Here is a 26,694-nt window from a genome sequence, read left to right on the forward strand (position 1 = left end):
CGAACCCAGGCCGCACGCATGCCAGGCGAGCGCGCTACCGCTTGAGCCACATCCCCAGCCCCAGCATATTTCCCTTTTATTGTGTCTTCTTTTTTTTCTTTCTTTTTCTATTTTCTTTCTGTCTCTTAAATTCAAGAAGCAGAGATAGAGCAGTGGCTCTCAAGTTGCTCACCAGAATCAATACACATGTTCAAAGAAATAAACAAAATAACTCTCTACACCTCATTACAAAAAGTCAGAGCAATTAAAATAATAAAACCATTTTATATTTATTAAATTTAAAAAATTACAGATTTGACATATACTAAATGTTGGCTAGACAATGGTGCAATAGGAATTCTTATATCTGTGGTAGAAGCATAAGTTGCTGCAATTACTTCAGAGAGCAATTTGTGAAGATCAAGTGAGGCTAAATATATCATACAACTCAAGAATTTTACAAAATATAAGCCTAGAGAACACTCTGTAGAAGACAAGTACAATTATATTAATTTCAGCATTGTTCATATAATCAAAATATCTAATGATAAGGGGGTGGATAAATAAGGTAAAGCCATTAAATTAAGATGGATGAATAAAAGCTACAAGAATCAACATAGATAAATTTGAAAAAAATATTAAGGAAAAAAAGGTTGAGCAGGGCATATTGGCTCATGCCTGTAATCCCACTTACTCCAGAGGCTAAGACAGAAGGAAAACAAGTTTGAGGCCAGCAAAAATATTAAGGAAAAAAAGGTTGAGCAGGGTATATTGGCTCATGCCTGTAATCCCACTTACTCCAGAGGCTAAGACAGAAGGAAAACAAGTTTGAGGCCAGCCTCCGCAACTTAGGAGACCATGTCTCAAAATAAAAAAATAAAAAGGGATGGGAGAATACCTTAGTGGTACAGCACAGGCCTAGCATGCATAAGGCCCTAGGTTTAATCTCTAGTACCACAAACAACAACAACAACAACAACAAAAAACCAAAACCCTTTGGATAGTGTTTGCATTTATGGAACTTTTAAAAATTCATTAAATAGCATAATATATTGTTAAAGGAAACATATAAAAAGCAAAAATATATGTAGGAGAAGGATGAACACAGATTTCAAGATATTGGTTACTTCTAGAAAGGAGAGAAATATTTTAAGAGTAGAAGCTTTCCTTAAGAAAATCTGAGGTAAGGCTGGGGTTTTTTTACATATTAAGAGAAAAAAAGCAATGGCTGGATCCACTGCAGAGATGATCAATCACCAGGGATCAAGGTAGGTGGACATTAGTCATCTGTGTTTGTAAAAAGCCTCGCTCATTCTCAAGCAAACCAGGATTGAAAACCATTTTTTATTTGTGGGATTGAGACCAGTTGGGGGTTCAAATCCTAACTCAGCACTTATTGCCCTGTGACATACAGCAAATTATTTAACCTCTTTTTAGCTTATTCATGTAAAGTGGAGATATGATAGTAATCTTTGACAACTAGCTTATTTTCTGCTTCTGTAACTATAAGTACATCCTCTGACTAACGAGGGGAGCTAGTTTATTTTTGTTTTTAATGTCAGAAAGCTGTTTTTCTGTAACTGCTCCTCATTTTGAATTTAGGGCTCTCATTACACTCCATCTCTGAGTAGTATATGTCTGAGTGGTATGTATCTCAGGTTTGGTCAATCCAATGCTAGCATTTCAGGCTACAAGGATTGGTTAAGGAATAGGCACAGCACCCCATGAGAGCCAATGGAACTTCTCCTGCTAGTATGCTAGTAATAATGCTGCTAATATAAAAATAGACTCTTGGGAGAGAGAGAGATATTATTTTCTAGTTTGTTACTGTTTTTGAACTCCATAGGATATATGCTGGGTATTCTGACAATTTTGCATTACATGAGAAGATGTATGTGGCTTAAGAATGGAGTCAATAGGCAGTGTATGCCTGTAATCCCAGAGATTTGGGAGGCTGAGGCAGGAGGATTCCAAATTCAAGGCTATTCTCAGCAACTTACAAGGCCCTAAGCAACTTAGCAAGAACCTGTCTCAAAATAAAAAATAAAAAGGGCTGGGGATATAGCTCAGTAGTACAATGGCCCTGGTTTAAATCTCTACTACCAAAAAAAAAAAAAAAAGGCGGGGGGTACTGTGGTTGTGGTTCAGTGGTAGAACGCTCGCCTAGCATGTGTGAGGCACTAGGTTTGATGCTCAGCACCACATAAAAATAAAATGAAGCTATTGTGTCCACCTAAAACTAAAATAAATATTAAAAAAAAAAAGAAAAAGTCAACAGAGAGAAAATGCACTGAGAGAAAAAAATATGTCCTGTATTAAATCAGGAGAAAAGTCAGGTCAAAATACTATTGAACTTCTCAGTAACATGAGCTTATAAATCTATTTTTTGCTTAAAAATAATTTGTATCGAGTTTTCTGTCACTTATAAACCCAAGATTCTACTGATTTAGTTAATCTCAAAAGGGTTTGATGAGAGGATTACATAAAATATGTCATGCAATAACATCAGTGACTGAAATAAAGGAAATAAAAATAATATTTTCATTCTGCTTCTGGAACTATAAAACACTTTTTGGTGAGGGATACTAGTTTGTTCATGTAATTAATGTTAAATAATGCTGCTAGTATAAAAATAGACTGATTTCTTGCTAAATATTTTAACCATACAGTTAATGTAAAGGAGAAAGATGTAGTAACCCCTACAAAACTTAAGTAGATTTCTTTGTAATGTACTCATGCATGTGAAACATTTTAATCTTTCTTGGTTTTTGTTTTTCTTCAAGTGATATTCCATTCTTTTGTTCCTTTACCAATTTCTCTTATAAGACCCCCAGATTCTCTTGGAAGAATTTCCTGACTACCCTGTATAGATATGATTTTTTCTGCTCAACTCTTTAGCAATTATCATCTCTGATACTTATCAGCTATCTTGTACTACTAGTAATATTAACATTTGTGTCTTTTTTCTCCCCAAGTACTGGAAATTGAATCCAATGGCACTCTACTGCTGAGCTACATTCTCAGCTCTCTTTTATTTATTTTGGTACTGGGGATTGAACCCCAGGGTGCTTTACCACTAAGTTATATCCATATGCCTTTTAAATTTTTGAGACAGGGTGTTGCTAAGTTGATGAGGCTGGTCTTAAACTTGGGATCCTTCTGCCGGCTTCCGGAATATAGGCCACCACATCTTGCCCAGGCTGGAGTTTATATTGCATTTCTCCTGCCTCAGCCCTCAGAGTTGCTGGGATTACAGGCCCGACTATGAGTAGCATATCTCTCCAACAAGACTTCAAGTTTTTTGGACATAATTTGGTATTTCTTTCTCTGTGTTTCTGTTTGTCTCTCTCTCTTTTCATACTATGGCACTGAGGATTGAACTCAGGGGCATTTTTACCACTGAGAAAAATCCTCAATCTTTTTTATTTTCTGAGATGGACTCTCACTAAATTACTGAGGGTCTTGCTAAGTTGTTCAGGCTGGCCTCAAACTTGCGATCCTCTTGCCTCAGCCTCCTGAGCAGCTGGGATTACAGGTATGCTCCTCTGAGGCTGGTTTAACAAGGTACCATTCAGGTTTTAGAACTTTCAGACCTATTTTCAAAGTTCTAAGGCACAAAACTTGTTGAGAATAATTTGAAACAAGAATGACAGGTCTGTGAATCAGAACAGTTGGGGAAGACTCAGGAGGAGGGATTTCCCCTATCTCACCACAATTTCCTACTATAGTTCCCACTTCCCCATCCTTAGTACTTCAGATACCTTTCATTTCATAATCCACCCTGCTGGTGAAACCTTTGTTGAGTTGTATTTTTTTTCTAATGAACCCTTTCTTGCGTTGTTTTTTTCTTTTTTAAAATATTTATTTATTTTTTAGTTTTCGGTGGACACAACATCTTTATTTTATTTGTATGTGGTGCTGAGGATCCAACCCAGCGCCTTGCGCATGTCAGGAGAGCACGCTACCGCTTGAGCCACACCTCCAGCCCGTTTTTTTTCTTTTTCTAATGAGCATTTCATTGTCTCATAATTCATGATACCCAGAGAACATTCCATTGTCATTAACTCAGATAAGTTATTTGGTGTTTTAACTACTACTATAATCTTCTATTTGGTCACTGGACTTTCTTAACCCCAAGTCATCACTGCCAGTCTAATTTTTCCAGAATATCACATGATTACTACCCCTGCTCAAAAAGCTCTGATTACTGGTAAATATTATATATTTAAAAGGATTTAAATTTCTTAGTTTTGTGCTTCAGTAAACAGGTTCGTCTCTTTTCCTGGCGGTATCCAGAACTCCTGAAGAGGATTACTCAGTTTAATCACCTACTGACATGTGCTTATGTCCCCAAACCACAATGTGTGTTTTTGTTTTTGCTTATGGGACCTATGTGTCCAGATTTTCTAGCCTTCAGCCTAAATCTTTTTACTATCCAAATTAGAGTTCTGGGAGACATTTCTCATTAAGTAATATTTGGAATTTCTGAAGAATGTTCTCAAGTCCCAGAAAACCACTTACATGACACTTGTGATGTCAATTGTCACATAGTCAGTTGTCTCATTCCAGAAAAACTTTTACCCTCAGTTGTTGAGAGCTTGCTTTTACAAAGCCAGCTTCTACAGGCTGCTGCTGCTGTTCTCTAGGGACAATGTTGACCCAGGCATAGTCCCAGGCTGCACATCTAATCCCACGCTGTACAGCTAAATCTAGGCTATAATAGTTCACAAAATTTAACAAGTTTAGAATAACTAGGGGGCTACTGTACAGAAAACTTAAGTTGAGAATCTAGATATAAGGGTTGCTAGAGTTCACTGGCCAGCCACCTGCAAAGAGGGTTCCATACTGATGTTCCCTGATTTCCATTGCCAGTCTTTCCCCTTTCCTCACTCCCCATCTAGCAACAGTCATACTTCAAGGGCCAGCTTCTCTTCCTCCAATGAACTCTTGTCAGCTGGAAAATGGATATTTACTGAGTATCTTTCAAGTGCCAGTTACTATGCTAGGCCTTGGGGATACAAGGGATAAGAAAACAGACAAAAGCCCTGTTTTCATGAGAAATAAATATTAAACAAATTAGTAAAACATTTCTCAGGTAAGAAAATAAAACAACAAACAAATGAAAACAATGTCCCCCCCATTCTGGTGTCCACACTCAGGGTCTTCATATTTTCTGGGATCCAAACATGGAGGATAAACCAAATTTCCCCTCTATCTAGTCAAGGTGATTGCAATCTGTAGAAAAGCATTTTGACCCCAAGAATGACAACTTTTTACATTATTATACAGTTTGGTTTCTTATTTTTTCATATTTCCTCAGTAGAGAATGAATACAGCCAAAATTCATGAAAACTTAAACTGCTTAGCACCACTATAAGCCCAATATATATGCACTAATTTATGTAATTTTCAAAATTAACTCAGAGGGAGCTTTACTATTTTCTCCATTTTATAGTAAAGGCAAATAAAGCACAGAAAGCTTAAGTAATCAGCTCAAGGTCACACAGTAATAGCAGAATTAAGTAAGAATTCAGGCAATCTGATAGCCTATCCCAAACTTTTTTATCACCCTCCTATTATTCCTCTCCATTTAGATAATTTGCATAATCATAGAAGGTTCATTAAACTGATTTCCCCCAAACAATGGAGCAATGTTTCCTCAAAGATGCATTCTACTTCCTGCTTTGGAGCTGAGAGGACAATTTGACAATTTCTCAGTTTCCCATCTTTTACCTCTGGAATTTCATCCCATAGTCAGGCTTAGCACATCCTGCCTCATCTCACGCTACCCTGAACTTCTCTTTTTCAGTTGTAGAAAACCTACCAGTCCTTTCACAGAAGCCAGACTGAGCCCTAAAGTTCCACTCCCATTGATTTCTGCCCTCTCTGTATTCATGTAACAATAACTGTCTATAGTAACACTCTTAGTCATTACCTTCCCTACTTGATTTATAAGGAATGCACATGCATGGATCCCTAAAGTAAATCGCACAATGTCTTGCATAGACTTGGTATTAAAAAAGAATTACTAATTGTTCAATTGATTGAGAGGGTTCTCAGGTCCTAGGAGATTATGTATTTTGCAGCAAGATTGGTAGCAAAGACAAATTTAGTTCTTGGTTTTGTTTTTATATAATTTAACATTAGGAAGTGTAAACATGCATTGAAATGTCATACTGTTCCCTGAACAGTACAATTATGTACAATTACTATATATTGATTAAAAAATTTAAGAAACTTATTTAAAAAAAGAAATTCAGGGGAAAAAATCTGTGGATATTAGAGGTTAAATATCCCTAGTGTACAAATCTGAAATCTGAAATGCTATGAAATTTGAAATTCTGTGCAAAGTCAGCACTCAAAAAAGTTTTACATTTTGGAACATTTAGGATTTTGGATTTTTGGATTAAATGTGCAACTAGCAAATATTCCAAAACACAAAAAACTCTGAAATCTGAAATAGTTTCAGTGCCATATCAGATTAGGCATATACAATCTATATCAAAATATCATTCAATAAACATTAAATGTGCCAAGTCATTTTTCTCATTCTTCTAGGTATTAAGAAAGAACAAACTTTCTATCCTTAACTCTATACCCAAGTTGCCATGCTTCCTTCTAGATTCAAATCCAAGATTATCATCCTTGTTCCTAAAACACAGAAACACATATTCTAAACTTGCTCCTCTTCAAAGTCTCAACATTTCTTTCTTTTTTCTTTTTGATACTGGGGATTGAACTCAGGGGCACTCAGCCACTTAGCCATATGCCCAGCCCTATTTTAGACACAATACCTTTATTTTATATGGTGCTGAGGATTGAATCCAAGGCCTCATGAATATCAAGGCAAGTGATCTACCACTGAGCTACAGCCCCAGCCCCTCCCAGACCTATTTTGTATTTTATTTAGAGACAGGCTCTCACTGAGATGCTTAGTGCCTCTCTTTTGCTGAGGCTGGCTTAGAAATCCTTCTGCCTCAGCCTCCTCAGCTGCGGGGATTACAGGCATGTGCTACTGCATCTGGCTTCAACATTTCTTGAAAGCTTCCCATCATCAATGGAACATATGTTAATCATATGTTTAAAAATAGAAATCTAAGTTTTACATTCACCTGATGAATGTAATCAGAGAGAGTACCAAGAAAATTTGCTTCTCATTTCTTTTGCCAGCTTAATAATACCATCAGGGCAATTTTCTATGTTTACATGTAGCTTTTTTTATTAGCTATGGGTCGCTGCAGTTTTAATTTATTGTGTGATAAAAAGAGCTTACAATAATTTTCAGAACATTATTCTTTGAATTGAGGATTTTAAAGTAGAACAAATGAAATAAAAATATTACTATGCTTTTCCTAATTCTAGATACATAAATGCAATGAAAAAATGTAACCAAATTAAATGCAAGTTGGAAAGGAGAACGCTTCATATAAATAATTGGTGGTAGAGATGTTTAGTTTCCTGCTACAATTCCAATCCAGAATTAGTTTCTAAAATAAAATGCATGGAAAATCTTCTCACTTGAATCTAAATGCAACAAATATGAACTAGATATTTAGTTCCTTGTAACTTTCTATAAAAGTTCCACAACTGTTTTGCATAGATTATATTAGGGATTCCTGTGTGAGTGTGCCAGACAAATTCAGAGAAAGGCATCTTGGTGTTTGCTTTCTTCTGTTCTAAGCAAATTCAACATTTTACTTGAATTATTATGCAAAGTAAATATCTATAAATTAGTATTGAAATAGAAAAATATTAAGTTAAAAATAGTAGAAAGGCAATCTGAAAACCTATTTAAGACATTTCCCCTACACCATAACAATGGTATAAAACATTAACATGACGCTTGATAGGATCCACAATAAAATAAGAAAATGTCTGTTCATGGTTCTTTGTTGAAGGGTAGCACACACCAGTAGAATCCTAAAAAAGATAAACCTAAATTATTTAGTATACAATTACATTTAAATGATAATCAACATATTTGAATATTATATATTTTTTGTTAAAGCAACATGAAACATACATACATCCTTGGCAATAAATTGGCAGTTAACTCATATTTTAAAATGTTGACCACATAATCTATTATGCTAGATGTATGTCTGTATTAAACATACATGACTAATTCTTGTTGTTAAGGAATCTATAGTTCAAAGGGGAATTCCATCATTTTTTTAAAAGTGCTTTTAATATGCTAATGTACAAAATTTAGCAGTTTTCTCCTATCTATATATATATTTTTCAAACATGATCTCTATGTGCCACATATGTCTTTTATATTGTGCCCTAGCCCAGCATACAATATACAGTAAATACAGTAAATATTTAATAAATATTAGCTAAGTGATTTTTGAATGAAGATACTTAGAAACTGCTTTATGTGTAATATCTTTTGTATGATACTAAAATTCAAGTATCAGATTCTGTAATATAAAGACATTTATGGTACTCATTTATTTGCGGTACTCTTATTTATCTGTATTCTTCTCCATGAAGTCACAGATTTAGCTCTATAATTAGTAGAGAAAATTAGATACAGACAATAGGAAGCATAGAAATATGTCAAATATGACTAAAGTATTAAGAATACTAAAGTATTCTCCAAACAAAATCATACCTTATATCAACTTTTGACAAAACACTAAATATCACCCTTTTTTCACCTAGTCATAAATGTCCTAACTAACACACCATTTGTAGCAAGTCTATTAACAAGAAGTAACTAAATTATTTGGTTGTAAATTTTTGCTCAATACTTACATAGGCTGTGACTTTAAAGATAGAAGAAGTAATTTGTATTTTCTTGGTTTGAGGATGCTTTCGAACACTAGAAAAGAAGAAAGATACATTTAAAATATATAACAAGCTTACTTAAAAATAAAATTTAATTAAGATTAAAAAAAAAAACCCACATAGATAGCCTACAGTGACAAAGAGCATCATAAGGATGTGGGCCAAAGTAAAAGGCCAAATCCTGGGGTAGGTGGGATATAATGGCTGGTAGGAGTACAGGAAATTGTGAATGGACTTGCAGGGCTCTGGATGCCAAGTAGGCAGTATAAAGTTTTGGGAAGCATACTCAGATCAAGAAATAGCCTTGAACTTTGAATTTGAGACATCCGGTGATTGAAGTCAAACCACTAATTTAAATCTCTTCTAGGTAAATGAAGAAAGAACAAAAACTTCATGCAAATACATATTTGGATATATACTAGATGCATCTTGATTTCATGTTAAAAGAGTGATTTTTAAAATCAGATTATATGGCATTATCTCCAATTGAAAGGACCTAACAGAATCAATTGTCTTGGATTCCAGACTGCAACTATGAGTTTACACAGAAACTTGACACTTAGGAAATAGATAAGGTGTTCTGATTATGCAGGTATATAGACCAAAAAGAAAACTTGGCTTTGACTATTTGACAATAGAGTTAATAAAGACATCTTAAAGCCATTAAAATTATATGTATTATGTATAAAGTAAGGATTTTTATATTGCACTTTAATGATCCCTTTTGTTATTTAGGTATTATTTTGTTTTCAAATAGAACACGAAAATATAAAACATCCAACTAAAGTGGTTCGAAAAGGTTGGCATCCAAGGCTTTATCCAAGAATGGACAAGGTCAATTAAATTGAAATAATAGAAAACCAAATTTTACAATTAGGTGCGCGGTCAGTCTGAGATTCAGATGGTGAAATGAGTATACCAGGTCACATAAACAATTATTGGATAAAAAGGGATTTGGAAAAGTCGGATTGAAGTATAGATACCTGTAAGGGATAGATAAAAATATGAGAAAGAATTAAACAACCTAATACAAATGCCAGTGGTACCACTGAGCTGTTATTTTTTACTTTGGACAAGATTAACCTCTCTGAAACTCAATTTTCTCAGATGTAAGCTGGACATATTATGGTTTCTTTTAGGATAAAAAAATTAAATGATATACATGAAGATAATGAATATAAAATAATATATATGAAAACTTTATATGAAATTTTTATCTTCATGAAATATATGAATATAATATGTATAAAATAATATATATGAAAACTATATTATAAAAACTTTGTTAAATCTATTGCTAAATTATATCATATAAAAATAATTTTCTCTTGGTAGCTCTCAGTTACTCTCCCTGAAGATTACCTGTGGCAATATGAAGAGAGTAAACAAACTAGGGATTGAGGAAATAAACAACAGACATACATTTTATGTTGTCTACATACAGTATTCATACATATTTAAAATGCCTTAAAGTTTGCAAAATATTATTTAAAGGTCACATAACTTAGGCATTATTTTGCCAATTTTACAGACAGCAGAAGTAGAAAAGTTAAATGAAATGTTTAAGAAAATCCACTATAAGCGACATTTCTGGGAACAAAATCCAGATGACTGGGAGATCCATTCCCTCTCTTCTATACATCTGCTGTTTATCCCATACCTATATACCCTCTAAATACATATGAATCAAAGGTATTATTCATATGTAATATGAGTAGGTAAAATTTAAAGGAAGATCCCCCCCTTTGCCTACTTTACCAGGTGAAAATATTGCTAACTGTCTACTACATATGTAAAAATAATGGGAACAGAGAGGGGACGAGCAGGAAGAATGTAGACTGTGTGGAAGGGGTGTGTGTATGTGTGAATCTGCATAGGCCTATAGATGACCAGCCCCAGCCATTTTAGGGTTCCTGATTCCTAGGTGGTTTTCATCTCTTTCATAGTTAAACCCAGGAGTCATATGATTAAACTGATTTCCAGATATTTCTATGAATTGGGTCAAGGTAATTTTATTTTTCTAATGCCTAAGCTATACTACAAGATGAAGATGGCATTTAAAAATCTGTGCTTATCCAAGGATGACCATAACCACCATATATAAATATTCATATATACCCATAGCTAGGTGGCTAGCTCAAAATAAAGAACATATGCATAGTTATGTCTAAATCAAAACAATATGGGGGTGGTATATGGTATAATCATGTGTAAAATTTATTGAGTTATATGTATACTTATGATTTATTTTTATACATATTATTATTATACATATTATTACTATATGTAAATTGTCTCCATAAATATATTATTTAAAAAATAAACTACCACTTGTATATTACTAGAAGTTGATTCCTAACAGAAATAAATCATTATTCTATTTTATTTCTTATGCTAATAATATCTAAGAATTTCTAAATTAATTTTAAAAAAGTAAATTCAGTATTACCTGTTCTATATCTCTAAGGGAAAAAAAAGGAAATGTAAAATAATAATCATTAGTGTCTTAAACTGTTTTACTAATAATTAACATTATATCACATCTTTGGGCTTCACTAACTCCCTCGTTAGATAATCATAAGTTCCTTTTTTTTTTTTTTGTGATGCTAACAATCAAACCCAGGGCCTTGTGCATACTAGCCAAGCTTAAAATTATATTCAACATCTATAGCTATATCTATATATGTATATGTAGATATAGATATATTGATCATATTAATGGTTAGGAACATCATTTGTGATAATTTCTGAGAATTTGTCTCATACTGACTCTAAACTTTAGGGTTAAAAGACTATATTGTAAGCAACACTGCTCATTTTAAAAAACAGGAAGCCCACTGCTTAACTAGCATCTGAAAGCCATAATCTCAGTTCAAATAATAAAATTTTATCTGGGAAGAATAATTGACTTGGGAGAACTCTCTCAAAACTTTGGTAAAAACATGTATTTAGGGGCTGGAATTGTGGCTCAGTGGTAGAGTACTTGCCTAGCATTCATGAGGCACTGGGTTCAATCCTCAGGTTCACATAAAAAATAATAAGTAAAATAAAGGCATTGTGTCCATCTAAAAAACTAAAGCAATAACGACAACAACAAACATGTTTATATTTGAAAGAATTACTTGTTTATTAAATAAAATGGTTCTTAAGTATTACCTACTTGATTTAAAGAAACAATAACCTTCAAAAAGAAAGCATTTTTCAAAACACTTAAAAGACGTATTTTATAGGATCTGTGATAATAGATGAGGAAAAAAGTATTTAAAAAATATTTTATTCAGGCTGGGACTGTGGCTCAGTGGCAGAGCGCTTGCCTTGCATATGAAGCACTGGGACTGATCCTCAGCACCACATTAAAAAAATAAATAAATAAATACGAGGATTGTGTCCATATACAACTAAAACAAAGATTTTTTTCTTTTGTTTGATTCACAATTCCTAAAAATCACGCTTCATAGTGTGCCCTTGACTTCCATAAACAAAGAATGGATTTTGCTGGAATACGTTGTTTATGATGTTTATCTGCAAGGGCAGATTAGATCCTGTAAAGCAGCTGCTGCATGTTTCATTAGAAAGCTAGCAGAGGTCTTTCTAATATATGCAAAACACCCAAAATTCAAGTAAATAAATGGGGAAAAAATACTTCTTTGTTAAATTAGCTTGGTCAGATGACTTGGTTGGATATGTGGCTCAGAATTCTGAAAAAGTACTAAAGATACTTCAAGACCCACCTTACATATTCCTTGATAACTACTATATCCACCCACTTTATCACTACCAATAGATGACAGGCCTTAATAAAATAACACAGCATTTGACCAAAATCAGCATGACCAATATGAGGAAAGATGTATTTTATAGTACATATAGTATTTTATAGTACATATAGTGCATGTGAAAAACAAACTTTTAAGGGACTCAGATCAATTATCTAGTCAACTGCTTTGTACTGGCACCTAAATCATCTTTTTTAAAAATATTTTTATATGTAGATGGATGCAATACCTTTATTTATTTTTGTGTGGTGCTGAGAATTGAACCCAGTGCCTCACATGTGGTAGGCAAGTGTTCTACCAATGAGCTACAAACCCAGCCCCTAAATCATCTTAAATAAGTAAATATTTAAACATAATTTTCTACTGAAGTGCTTTGAGAAGACCATTTCATTTCTCCTTGTTCAGCAAAGAAATTCATAAGTATGTTTAAACTTGCACCATTAGGAAAAATATTTAATGGTTCTCAAAAGCACTGCTCCACTTGGGCCAGTCTCTTTCCTAATCTCCTCTAGAATGGCAGACTTGTTATGTATCACCTTTAAACTGGCAACAGAATGGTCCTCATAGACTTCATTCCATCAAGACTTCCCTGATGGCTCATACCCATACAATATCCTCTTTTGAACTTCTGGGGTATTACTTACAGTATAAAAAGTAGCAAACATTTGCCTATAAATAACTGAACACTTGGGGCTGGGGATGTGGCTCAAACGGTAGCACGCTTGCCTGGCATGCATGCGGCCCAGGTTCGATCCTCAGTATAATACACAAACAAAAATGTTGTGTCCTCCGAAAACTAAAAAATATCAAAAAATTCTCTCTCTCTCTTTAAAAAAATAATAAAAATAAATAAATAACTGAATACTTGATTACATAAATAATTTTACTTTAAAGATTTTAAACAATTCCTTTACTATTATATGTAGTTTATTGCAATTTCTTAAGGTCAAGGACTATTTTGTTGTTCCTCTTGTAGCCTGTTTAGAGCCTAGTAGAGTTCTGTGAATAATACTGATACTTGCTGATTACCTGATTAAATGATTCTACACTTACTTTTCTTGTAAGATGTCATGAATTTTGACTTCTCACTTTATGAGTGGTCATTACTCTTTTCTAGTCATACTTTTTCTTAGCACCCCCAAAATGTAGACGAGAATCACAAGTAAGAATTCAGGAATGGGAATGTTGGGAAAAAAGCAGTTTCTGCAGTGTTGAGGACCTAAAATTATATCTGTTTCAAATATCTCCAACAGACCTTTGGTCTCCACAGCACAGGTAGTGAGGAATTCTACAAACTTCATACTGACAAAGGGATCCACCAAGGCACTGCAATGGTAATGGGGTACTTTTTGTGTGAGCATGTTGTGGGTACACTAGGTAAAGACTTCTGGTCTTTAATAGTACCAGAAGTGGTCTACAAGTTTTATACAAACTGTAAATTATTGGGACAGAAAATGTTTGATGTAGGCATGTATATACTTTTTCTGAAATTGTATTTCTAATGAATCTGTTTCAAAAATCTATGTAATGACACCTTTTCATTAAAATCAGATACAGATTATAGAAATATTTTTGTTTTTAACACCATATTAGAAATAAAAAAGTAAAATAAATCATGTAGTTAGATATATGACACAGGGACTAAATATAGGAATTAACTTGTTGAGTAAAGGAACAATTAAGAATCTGATAAAAGTTAATTCTGTTATTTTCCTAGTGAAGTAAAATTATGTACCTAAACTCTGGAACGCTCTGCTTCTCATTTGTATCCAACTTGTCTATAAAGATGATCTAATACCTTCATAATTGAGAAAACCCCAACAAAGAACATTTACTTAGTTAAAATAAGAATAAGAAATTTATAAAGTTTTAATCCTCATTTGATCTGCAGTAAAAGAGAGGGAAACAAAGAAAGTCTATTAGAATTCCTAAAACCAACTATATAGCTTTGGGATGAATTTGAAAAGGTAAAGATGACACCTAAATGAAAATTCTTCTATTTCTTTAGAACAAAGAAAATAATTATTACCTATTAGTCAAGTAAACTCAAAATCCTGAGGGATCTTTCCTTTGTGTGCCTTTGTGATTTAAAAAGAGGTGAGTCAGTGGGGGAAACCTGGAAGATGGCAGTCCATAATAAGGGATAGAATGGGTGATTGGTCTAACTGAGGAAACAAACAAAAGAGATAGATGAATAATGAGAGGACTTAGAATTAAAATAGAGAGAATTCTAGAAATCTTTCTAACTTGGAAAAAGGGGAGGTGGTTACAAGAGTGGGTGAGGTAGTACTACTTCTACACACTCTGGTGATTAATATTATGACAAGGAGGTAATCCCATCATGATTACTTTTCTTTCTTTTTTCGAGACAGGGGTCTTACTTTGTTGTTCAGACTGTCCTCAATTCCTGGATTCAAGTGATCCTCCCACCTCAGCCTCCTAAGTAGCTGGGACTATAGTAATAAACCACCAAGTCTGGCTCCTACCATGGTAAACAAACCATTTGATGTATTAACTAGAGATTTATGTATTGTGATCTAGCAACTTTACCTCACCAGATCCTTATAGATAAGTTTTGTTGTTTCCAGGTATGGATTAAGCACATCTTCATACTGACAAAGGGATCCACCAAGGCAAAGATGTTTAAAAAGACAAAACAGGAACTCTTCTCTGTCTGGTTGCCTGAATACTTCATATTTTTCAGAGTCTTCCACTAGCAAAACCTAAGATGATAAATTAATACTAATGTAATATAACCCAGGATTTTAATTTTTTTTTTTTTTTTTAATTTTTTATTGTGGGTTGTTCAAAACATTACAAATTTCTTGACAAGGATTTTAATTTTTAAGTTTTTAAACATATCAATTTACATATTTAAAAATAATCTTATTTATTTATTTTTTTTAAAGAGAGAGAGAGAGAGAGAGAGAGAGAAAAAAAAAACTTTAATGTTTATTTTTTAGTTTTCAGCAGACACAACATCTTCGTTTGTATGTGGTGCTGAGGATTGAACCCAGGCCGCATGCCTGCCAGGCGAGTGCGCTACCGCTTGAGCCACATCCCCAGCCCCCTTATTTATTTTTTGGTGCTGGGGCTCAAACCCAGGGCTTCACTCATGCTAGGCAAGCACTCTCTGACTACTGAGCTACACAACTCTGGTCCAATATTAAACTTACTTTAAGAACCAATCCTGAGGCAATTGGAGAGAATATATTTGTGATCTGCACTTATTTTGCCTCCATTTTTTCATTAGGTCCTAATATTGGATTAAAGGAATAAATGAAATTTTAAAATATAGCAGCCAAGTCTTCCTTTATTCTAATTTTTATTTTTAGTAATTATTTTAGTGCTATAGTATTTTTGGTGTTAAGTCACTTCAAATCTTATTAGGAAATAAACTAAAGTATAAATGAGAAAACTGCTCCATTCCATAAAGTGTTTCACCTTTGTTTCTATCCAGAGGATAAATATTAATGGTCATTTTCTAAGCATTCTCACATTATTTGTTTGCTTTTAGAGATGGGTTCTTGCTATGGTACCCAGGCTGATTTTTAACTCAAGGGTTCATGTGATTCTTTGGCCTTAGCCTCTTGAGTAGCTGGGATTAGTGTCTGGATCACTACTTTATCACTACTTTCTTTATATCCCCAGCAGGTACTCCAATTTTGAGCCTGTCAGGTGTTGGAGCTTCATATCCACCTTTCCTTTTCCTGGTCCCTCTAATAAGATTACTTTTTACACATCATATCTGTATATTGACTCTTAATCTCCTGAGACCTTGCTACCACTTTCAGAAAACAATTTGACTAGGTCTGATATCAAGGATTTTTTTTTATATCATTGAGCATTACAGAAAACATGCATTTACTGACTATAGGTGATGAATGTAAGCTATAAAAGGTGAAAATTATAAGTAAATAACACATTTTAAAGAACTGTTTATATTCAACCTACTTTTAAGAAGAATGTGAAATAGCTAACAATAAAACATAGATACAGCTGGGTGTGGTGGCACATGTCTGTAATCCCAGCTACTTAGGAGACTGAAGCCAGAGGATCACAAGTTTGAGGTTAACCTGGGCAACTTAGCAAGACCCTGTTTTAAAATAAAATAAAAGAAAGAGGCTGGAGATAATGCTCAGAGGTAGATTACTTTCCTAGCATGCAAGGGGCCCTAGGCTCAATCCCCAGTATTGCATCAAAATAAACAAAACAAAAAAAATTTAAATATAAATACAATAAGACCAAAGTAATGAAAGACAAAAATTTATTTTAAAAAACCTCAAAAAAGTGGGACAAAAACTCTTTTATATATAAAGAACTCTAGTGGATAAAGCTTTAAAAATCATGTATAATACTTAACACTATAAGAAAATATGATGAGTTATATAAGAATAACTGTCTAGTAGCAAGAATTACATTTAATTAAGATAATTAATTAAGCTTATTTACAACCTCTAAGGAAAACACAAGGTCATCATATAAGAGCTATTTAAAGAAAAATAAACTCTATGGTGTTGTCCATATACAGTTTATTTATAATGACTGATGAAAGCCAAGGTTATGTATAATAAAAGGGAAGGGGAAGTAATTCATGGTTTATTGTCTCTGGGCATGCTACATGTAACACTTATACTTTTCCACTTCCTAACTTACTCCTGTCTTCCTTCCCTATAAATAAATGATGTAATATTAAAGCTTTTGTTTATAGTTACTTAAAAATCTGAGTACTAGGGTGAACAAAGCAATTAGGAGTTAACATATTCCCCCTCCACTACATTCTGGTGATTGAATCTAGGAGTACTCTGCCACTGAGCTATATTCCAACCCCTTTTTATTTCATTTTGAGACAAGTTCCCACTAAGTTGTCCAGATTGGCTTGGAACTTGCAATCCTCCTGTTTTGACCTTCTAAGTTGTTGACATTACAAATATGTGCCACTGTACTTAGTAATTAATAAATGTTTATAATGAGCACTGTCATACACTGTACTGATTAGACTGCATAATTTTAAAATATGACAACTAAAAAATTTTGGAATGAATATTAAAAACATTATATGACTATTCTCTCTTCCATTTATATACAGTTCTCTGGCTGTACAGCCCTGAGATGGCAGATACGCAATGGTTAACATTGCATATCTGAGTCATAGTCAGGAAAGAGGCTATTATTAGTGCTTACATTACAGTGTGCCAATAGAATATGTATCAGTCACACAATGTGTGTGGAGGAACTTTTTAATTCAAGCTAAAACTGGAAATAATAATTATTATATTATTACTAATAATTATTAATACATTATTATTATAATTATCATTATTTTCATCCAGAAAGTAACCAATTAAAAGACCTTCCCTTGAGCTGGGGATATAGCTCAGTTGGTAGATTGCTTGCCTCACATGCACAAGGCCCCAGCACTACCAAAAAAAAAAACAAAAAACAAAAAACTTCTCTATTGCCATGGAGTGGCAAAGAACATAAGAGCAAAATACATAGGCAATTAGCAAGAAAATACTGAGTTCTAGCACTTTAAGAATAAGGGTGCTTAACATTCCTGGCAATAAATATGACAGCAGGCAGTTTTGCAGAGTATTACATTGGAAAAACAAATCCTCCTTTAAAAGTTCATTCATTGATGAGGTCCTTTCTATAGAAGTGATGGTAAATTCTCTGAAATTAGAGGTAAGGATTTTATGCCAGAATGGAATAATGGAAGAGGGAAGAAGGGAGAAAGAGAGCTGAGATTATCAGTATTCAAAAGGAGGGAAACCCAAACCAAACATTTCCTAAATGGTAATTTCCAGTTCTTAGGAAAGTAGAAATTAATGTCAATCCCCATTGTATTTATTTCATATTAGATATAAGCATACTTCATTTCAATAAGTTAATTTCATTTCCTTCTTAAGCTAAGTTAAAAGGTTCTTTTAGGTGCATTCTAGTGTAGATTAATGTATAGCTGGGCTGGATACCTCTCTTTCCCCAACAGCGAAGATTTCTGTGTTCAGAATTGTAAATTAGCAGCTGCCCTAGTTCATTCCAATTTGGATTTGTAATATATTAGATTTGTATAATCTCCCTTTTCTCTGTTTTTTAAATTTTTTTTTTAGTTGTCAATGGAACTTTATTTTTTGTTTATTTATATGTAGTGCTGAGAATTGAACCCAGCCTCACACATGCTAGGCAAGTGTTCTACCACTGAGCTACAACCGCAGCCCCCTCCCTTTCCTCTTAATGGAGAATAGCAGTAGTTGTTGTTAATATAACAAGTTTACTAAGTGCCAGGCATAGTGCTAAGCACTTTATGTGTATTATCTCACATAATTCTGACATTATGCTTATTTTACAGAGGAAAAGAAATCTTAGACTAAATATCATGATAATTAAGTGGCAGAGCCTGGTATGCACTGATGTCTAGGTTCAATAATTACACATATTATATATATTTTATAATGTTAATACATTTCACTTTAACAGCATTTCATACTTTCTAAAAAAGTACATTTAAGTATTTCCTCAATTCATTTTTCAATGCTTTTAAGAAGAAAGTATCTCTGTGTTATAGATTGAATGATTTGCCTGAGGTTATTATATTGTAAATAATAAATCAGGAATTAGATAAATAATACATTTATTTGATTCCAAGTTCAGTGTACCTCTCACTAAAACAAAATTTAATTTAGTTTATCAAATGAATTTGATACTCATTTTGATACTCAACCCAACCACATTGAGTTGATCTTAGCAATAAGAGAGAGAGAAGTTTTTACTCAAGGATTTATTTTTATTTTTTATTTTATTTTTTGGCAGTATTGAGGGTAGAACTCAGGGGGAATTCTTTCTCTTAGCTATAGCCCTACCCTTTTCTATTTTTTTTTTTTTTTTTTTTTTTTGAGACAGGGTCTTGATAAATTGTCAGTGTTGGCTTCAAACCTACAATTCTCCTGCCCTAGCCTTCTGAGTCTCTGGGATTACAGGTGTGTACCACTGCATCCAGCACTACAGGCACATATTTGATATTTGTTTGATAGGCCAAGAGCCTCAAACTAAGCACACTTTTTTTATGTGACACAGGGTTCTTACATTACTTTAATATCAGAAAAATAGCTATTAATTAAATAGGCAACTTTCTCTATCTCTTCATTGTTGACATGTTGGGCCAGATAACTTTTTTTTGTGTGGAATTTTGAGGAACTGTGCTGTGAGTTATATTTAGCAGCATCCCTACTCATCAGATATCAGTAGCATCCTGTAGAGAGCTACTGAAAAATATAAAAATAAGTACATTGACAGTAAAAGTGCTATCCAAGAATAAATGTATCAATCTAATGATTATTACTGATCATTTTTATTAACAAGAAGTACTTTATGGGCTTTAAGCAGGCAATAGTTTTTGACATTTTGCATTTCTTGAAATAAGATTTCAATGTGAAATTTAAAAATTCTATACTTACTTTTCGTAACTCATCAGAAATGAGAAATGGATCACAAAAAGAATCTAAACACTTAACAATATGACCATTGTCTCTTACAATATCTTCATCATATAACCGATTAAAAAATGACATTGAAAGCTGTGTGCAAGGAACATTTATAGCTTCAATTTTTTTCACTTCAGTTCCTGGAAAAAATATTTTAAAAAGAGATAGATAAGTTAATTTAATATTTTCAGTTCTAAAATAAATCACAATGCAGAGACCTAAGAAATAACCAAATATGACATTTTGATATACGTTGCATGAAAATGTTTTGGTCAATGATGGCTATATACAATATGGTGGTTCATAAGATTTAATGGAGCTAAAAAATTCCTACTGCATTTTGATGTTGTAGATGTCTTTAACATCATAGTGCAACGCATAACTCACATTTGTGGTGATGCTGGTTCAAGCAAACCTACTACACTGCCAGTCATATAATAGAATAACATACAATTATGTACAATACATAATACTTGATAATGTCAATACATGACTACGTTCTGGTTTACATATTTACTGTATTATACTTTCTATCATTATTTTAGAGTGTATGCCTTCTATTTATTAAAAAAAGGTGAACATAAAATGTGCTGTTTTAAGCTAGAAGTAGCTTTATACATCTCATGTTTATTGCATCTCTTGATTATAGCAAGAGGTCACATTGAAAAAATTGACCCATACCATCTAGATTTGTGTAAATACACTTTTATAATGTTCATATTACTAAAGATGAATTTCTCAGAGTATATTCCATTGTCTAACAACATATAGCTGTACTTAAAAGACATATTAGTTTGGGGATTTTATTAAATTCTTATTTTGCAGCTTATTTGTTTTTAATTAATAATTCAAACATTATAACAAAATCTTACCATTTCAGGACTAGAGGAGCTAAATTGGAGAATACTTGAAAAGTAAGCACACTTTTTTTATGTGACACAGGGTTCTTACATTACTTTTAATATCAGAATTGCCTATAAAAGAGGAGGAACTGCTGAGCATGGTGGCGCACACCTGTAATCCTAGAGGCTTGGGATTCTGAGACAGGAGGATCACAAGTTCAAGGCTAGTCTCACAAAAAAAACAAAACAAAAAACAAAGAAACTTCTTTATGTGATCTTTGGATTTGCATCATGCTCAATGTTTTATAATCTGTACCACAAAATTTTAGTTAATGGATCTTGAAAACATTTTCTCATTTAAAATTTTCTCCTTTGTGATCTCATTTATAGTGTTTATTACAAAAAAGTTTCCAAGCCAAAGTAAATTTCAAAGCAGGCTTAGTTAAATTATCACAAGTTCAGAATTATAGAAATTTGAAAAAATGGCATTTTGTCTATTTTTCTTTTATATAGCTTTAGTTTTTCTCCTTTCTACCTCTTCCCCAATCCCACACGTATTTCCTGAAGGTACTTTCAGGAATGGATTTTCAATTACTAAAGTTTCCATTAAGCTACAGAAAGGCACAGATTAAAATGAATGTTTTTATGATTATATCAAATAATTATTCCCCCTCTCTTTTATGTACACACATACACACACATTTACTCAGATATAAGAGGATGGTATTCATTTGTTGATTATATCAAATAATTATTCCCCCTCTCTTTTATGTACACACATACACACACATTTACTCAGATATAAGAGGATGGTATTCATTTGTTCAAAGTTTTAAGGAGCTTATAGACCTAGGTGTGGTGGCCCTTGGCGTATCCTCTTCCTGGATACTTTTGCTAAACCTCTGACCTGAAAAGTAGCTTGTGCTTAAGAAGAGTAATTAAAACTGGCAATTGTTTGCACTTCCTATTTTGGCTGTCCACCTAAAGTCATGCTAGGACCTGTTGCTGTAGGTTATGAACCTTAACTAGGCTAGTGTGGAGACAAGAAGGATGCCTGGAGCCAGGAAATATGTATGCCTCAGTAATTGCAAAAGCTATGATGCCAAGAGAAGCTCCTTTTGTTTCAGAGGCAAAATCCTCTTGGGGATAGATAAATTTAAAAGAACATAGAGAATGATAAATTAGTTCTGAGTATTGTTGAAAGATTAAAGACAAGAGCAGTATATAGCAGGTCAGTGGTTGGTGGCCACAGGATGAGGGACCTATGACACTGGGACACATGCCATTTTAATAAATCTACCTCAGCTCTGATTTGGGGAGTGGCAGGAAGGTTTGGTTAGTAAGAAATGGTAATTAAATTCAAATCACTTAAACTGAGGCATGAAAATAGAATTTGCTATTGACTGGATTATATGCCTTAAAAATTTACATGTTGCTCCTCAGATACATTGTTATTCAGAACATACAAAGAACTCAAAAAATTTAACACCAAAATCAAATAACCTAAACAATAAATGGGCAAAAAAACTAAAAAAGACACTTCTCAAAAGAAGAAATATAATGGTCAAAAAATATATGAAAAAATGTTTAACATCTCTAGCAATTAGGGAAATGCAAATTAAAATGACATTGAGATTTCATCTCTAGTCAGAATGACAAATGATAATAAATGTTGGTGAGGCTGTGTGAGGAAAAAGGTGCACTCATACAATGTCAGTAGGACTGCAAATTAGTTGCAAGTACTCTGGAAAGCAGTATGATGATTCCTTAAAAAACTAAGAATGGAACCCCCATATCCCACTTCTCAGTATATAACCAAAAGATCTAAAATCAGCATTATATGGTGACACAGCCAAATCAATGTTTATAGCAGCACAATTCACAATAGTCAAATTATGGGACAAACTTAAGTGCCCTTTGAACAGACATAGGAAATGTGAAAACACACACACACACATAAAATGGATATATATATATATATATATATAATAAAGATATATATTCTATACACACACACACACATATATATATACATACATATGCATACATATGGACTCCCTACACTCCCTACACACAATGGAGTATTACTCAGCCATAAAGAAGGATGACATTATGGCATTTGCTGGTAAATAGACAGAACTAGAGATTATGCTAAGTGAAATAAGCCAGCCCTCAAAAGTCAAAGGTTGAATGTTTACTCTGATATGTGGATACTAATCCAAAATAAGGGGAAGGGGGGATAAAGAAACAGAAAAAAGATCAATGGAGTAGATGAAGGGGATTGAAGGGGAGGGAGGAAGAAGGATAAGGAAAAAACAGTGGAATTAATCTGACCCAATTTTCCTATGTACATATATGAATATACCACAGTGAATCTCACTATTGTGTATATCCACAAGACACTAATTTAATATATATATATATATATAACTAAAGAGCAAAAAGATCAGTAGAGGGAAGGGAACAGGGAGTGAGAGGAGGGGAGAAAGTGAAGTAAGGGGTACTAAATTAGAATCAATTATATTCTATGCTTTTATAATTCTGTCAAAATGACTTCAAATGTTATGTATAACAAGAACCAATAAAAAGAAGACATTAAAAAATAAAAATAATGAATTTGCATGTTGAAACCCTAATTCCCAATGTGATAACATTTGGAGTTGGGGCATTTGGGAAGTAATTAAGGACAGATGATGCCATGGGAGGTCAAGGGGCTTCTAAATATGAATTTATGCAACACAATTCAGTCAATAGCATTTCACTCTTAGTTACCCAAAGCCATTAATTACTCTTCTCACATGCAAAGTATATTCATTCCATTCCAACAGCTCCCCAGAATTTAATTTACTCAATCATCAATTCTGAAGTCTAAAGTTCAAAGTGTCATCTAAATTGGATATGGGTGAGATTGAGGTATCATTCACCCTGAGGCAAAATTTCTCTCTAGCTATAAACTTGTGAAATCAAACACATTATATGCTTCTAAAATACAATGATTGGATGGACACGGGATAGTCACTTTATTTTGGCAGTGGGAGAGAGAGAAATGGGAAATTAAAGAATGGGTGATAGGTGCCAAGCAAGCCCATAATTTAGCAAGGCAAATTCCTTTAGATCTTAAGGCTCAAAAATAATCCTTTTTTTGCTCTATACTCTGCCTTCTGAACCCACAGATGTGATGGTCTCAACTCTGCCTGGGTGGAGGCAAAGCCCTCAGGCACCAGGTGGCCCAATCCCTAAGGTTTTACTGGGTCAGCTTGGCTCTGCAGGGTGGCACTGAATTTGAGGCTTTGGTTGGAGGCTGTCTGGTCTGTTGAAATGGAGGTGGTGGCCCTAATGATCTCTGAATTGCCTTTGGAGTCTTCCCTTTTCTTGAAGACTAGTTCATATTTGCAGTCAAATAGTGGAGTCCTATAGGATCTAAGAGGTCCAACACCCTTCATTCATTTCAGCTTGCTTTTTTTTGACCCCTTTAGCTCAAACTAGCAGTGTCTTCACTGGTACAATTCCATCTCTATTCCTGGTTTCTGAAATCTCCTCAGGTAAATTTCTGATTTTATCACTTGCAAGTTCTACCGTCCATAAAGCACTTGAACACAGTTCAGCCAAACTATTTGTCACATTATAACAAAGAGAACCTTTCTTCCAGTTTCCAATATAATGTTCCTCATTTCCTTCAGAGCTGTCACTAGAATTGACTTTAACATTCACATTTCTAGCATGTACTTAAAAATTCTTCGAGCCTCTACCAAGAGGCTTCCCAAGCCACTCTATACTTTTAGCTATTTGTTATGGTAGCGCCATATTTCTTAATGATATATTAATTATATTATAGATTAATATATTAATCTATTCTAGAATCTGGGAAATCCAAGATCAAGGTGCAAATGATTTGGTTCCTGACTTGCAGATGGTTGATTTCACACAGCATAGAGAGCATTCTAGTGTTTTTTCTTATTATAAGGGAACTAATTCCATAAAAAAGGTCCCATACTCATGCCTTCATCTAAACCTAAATTCCTCCTAAAGGTCCCATTTCTAAATACCATCAAAATGAGGGTTTAGAGTTTACACATATGAATTTGGAGTGGGGGCATAACTCAGTCTATAGCACATGCTAACTTGTTATGTAGTAATTTTATAAAATTTTATCTTCAACATTTATAAGATATGTATCACTATGACCGCATAAAATTAAAATGCATTTTTCCCACTAATAGTAGCATTATAAGATGCTAGATGCTTCCTTTATATATATATATATATATATATATTTATTTTTTAGTTTTCAGCAGATGACACAACATCTTTGTTTGTATGTGGTGCTGAGGATCGAACCCGGGCCGCACGCATGCCAGGCGAGCGTGCTACCCCTTGAGCCACATCCCTGGCCCTAGATGCTTCCTTTTTATTTGATGTCTTAAGTTAATACTTTTATGGCAGCCATATAAACATGGAAGTGACAGATGTGAAAGAGTGTAGGGAGTCAAGGTCTTAAATTCAGGAGCCTGGATTTGAATCTCAACTATATCCAGCCAGCATATAAAACTGCACAGATAATTTAGCTTTGGCTCTCACTCATTCATAAATTACAGATGTATAATGATCTCTGTGTTAAAAGAAGTAATGTGTATGCCTTTAGCATCCATTATATGTTATCTAAAAAAAGCAAAGAATGTCTAAACCATGGGACTATGCTGCTGAGATGATGGAGCACAAATAATAGGCAACGTGGGCAGTACAGCTGGTAGTAAAGGAGGGTCCATCATCATTTTCTCTGGAATTGGTTCACCTGCTAGAATAATACCTCTTATTTCAAAACAAAAAATTTTTTTTGCATATAAAGGCCTCCAGAGGAACATTCAAGGGAAGATGTCCAATACACAAGGAAAAGAACAAGAAAAGTTAAAGAAAAAAAAAAAAAAGCTGATGGAAGAGGACTAGCAATCTACCAGAATTGCTTCTAAAATGGAATACTACTTTTGTGTCCTATTTTCCAGAGTACTTCTAATTGATCCTGTTAGGCATATGTGGAATTTTAGAACTTATCTTTTTGCAATGCCTTATTAAAAAATCAGAAAAAGTTGGTGCCGTTTTGTGAAGTGTGTACCAATATAGGGAAGGTTGAACACTTAACTTCAGTAAACCTTATTTTTTTCAAATGGATTGACTGAAACTACTGTAATACATGGCTCTGATTATTCCTTTTTGAAAAATTTGAAGCATTACATATATTTGCTCAGATATTCAGTTCAATTTTGTAAGTAGTCTAAAGATCATTCGTACCAGTTTTCTGCTCTATAAATTTTGCAGTAGTCTTTAGCCAAAGCAATAAAGTTTGACCTGCTTAGTCTAATATCATGAACAATTTGTAATCTTCTTCTTAAAATAATACTTTAAGAAAAATTACTTTTGTGTGACCACTACTAGAATTCCATGAAAATACAGTTGTAGGATAGTTTATCAAAAGTCCCCCATGCCCAAACAAAATAACTAATTTAAAATCAGTTTGCATATTGAGTACAATCACATTGCCAGATTCTCCTAAATGTAATGATGCTTTTACTTGTTCTAGTGTTGAAACCTCAAACTTAAATTTAAAATATAGTATTCAAAGTAAGCCAAATTTAGAAAGTCAAGGATTGGATGTTTTCTCTCATATTGGATGCTAGAGAGGAAAAGGGGAAAGAAAGGTGGGGATGGGGATCTCATGAAAACTGAAGGGAGATTGATGGAGTAGAAGAAAGGGAACGGGGCAAGAGAGGAGGGAAGGGAAAAGGGAAATATTGGGGAATAACACTGGCAAAATTATACTCTTATATT

The 26,694-nt window shown here is 33.7% G+C and overlaps 1 protein-coding gene across 1 annotated transcript in view; it reads right to left on the minus strand.

Annotated features, from left to right (window-relative positions):
- Window positions 1-244: 244 nt before the first annotated feature.
- Window positions 245-26,694, minus strand: part of Cfap300 (cilia and flagella associated protein 300) — a 38,110-nt gene continuing 11,660 nt past the window's right edge. Inside the window, exons 4-7 of the mRNA XM_046466796.2 lie at window positions 20,003-20,169; window positions 15,099-15,271; window positions 8,740-8,806; window positions 245-7,899 (exon numbers count right to left, since the gene is read on the minus strand). Coding sequence (XP_046322752.1) covers window positions 7,771-7,899; window positions 8,740-8,806; window positions 15,099-15,271; window positions 20,003-20,169 — 536 coding nt within the window. The 3' untranslated portion in view covers window positions 245-7,770. The remainder of the gene's footprint in view (window positions 7,900-8,739; window positions 8,807-15,098; window positions 15,272-20,002; window positions 20,170-26,694) is intronic.

This window comes from Marmota monax, unplaced genomic scaffold, assembly GCF_021218885.2.
Source record: "Marmota monax isolate L192 unplaced genomic scaffold, Marmota_monax_Labrador192_F-V1.1 WCK01_AAM20220418_F8-fsc00045, whole genome shotgun sequence".
NCBI classification, from domain to species: Eukaryota; Metazoa; Chordata; class Mammalia; order Rodentia; family Sciuridae; genus Marmota; species Marmota monax.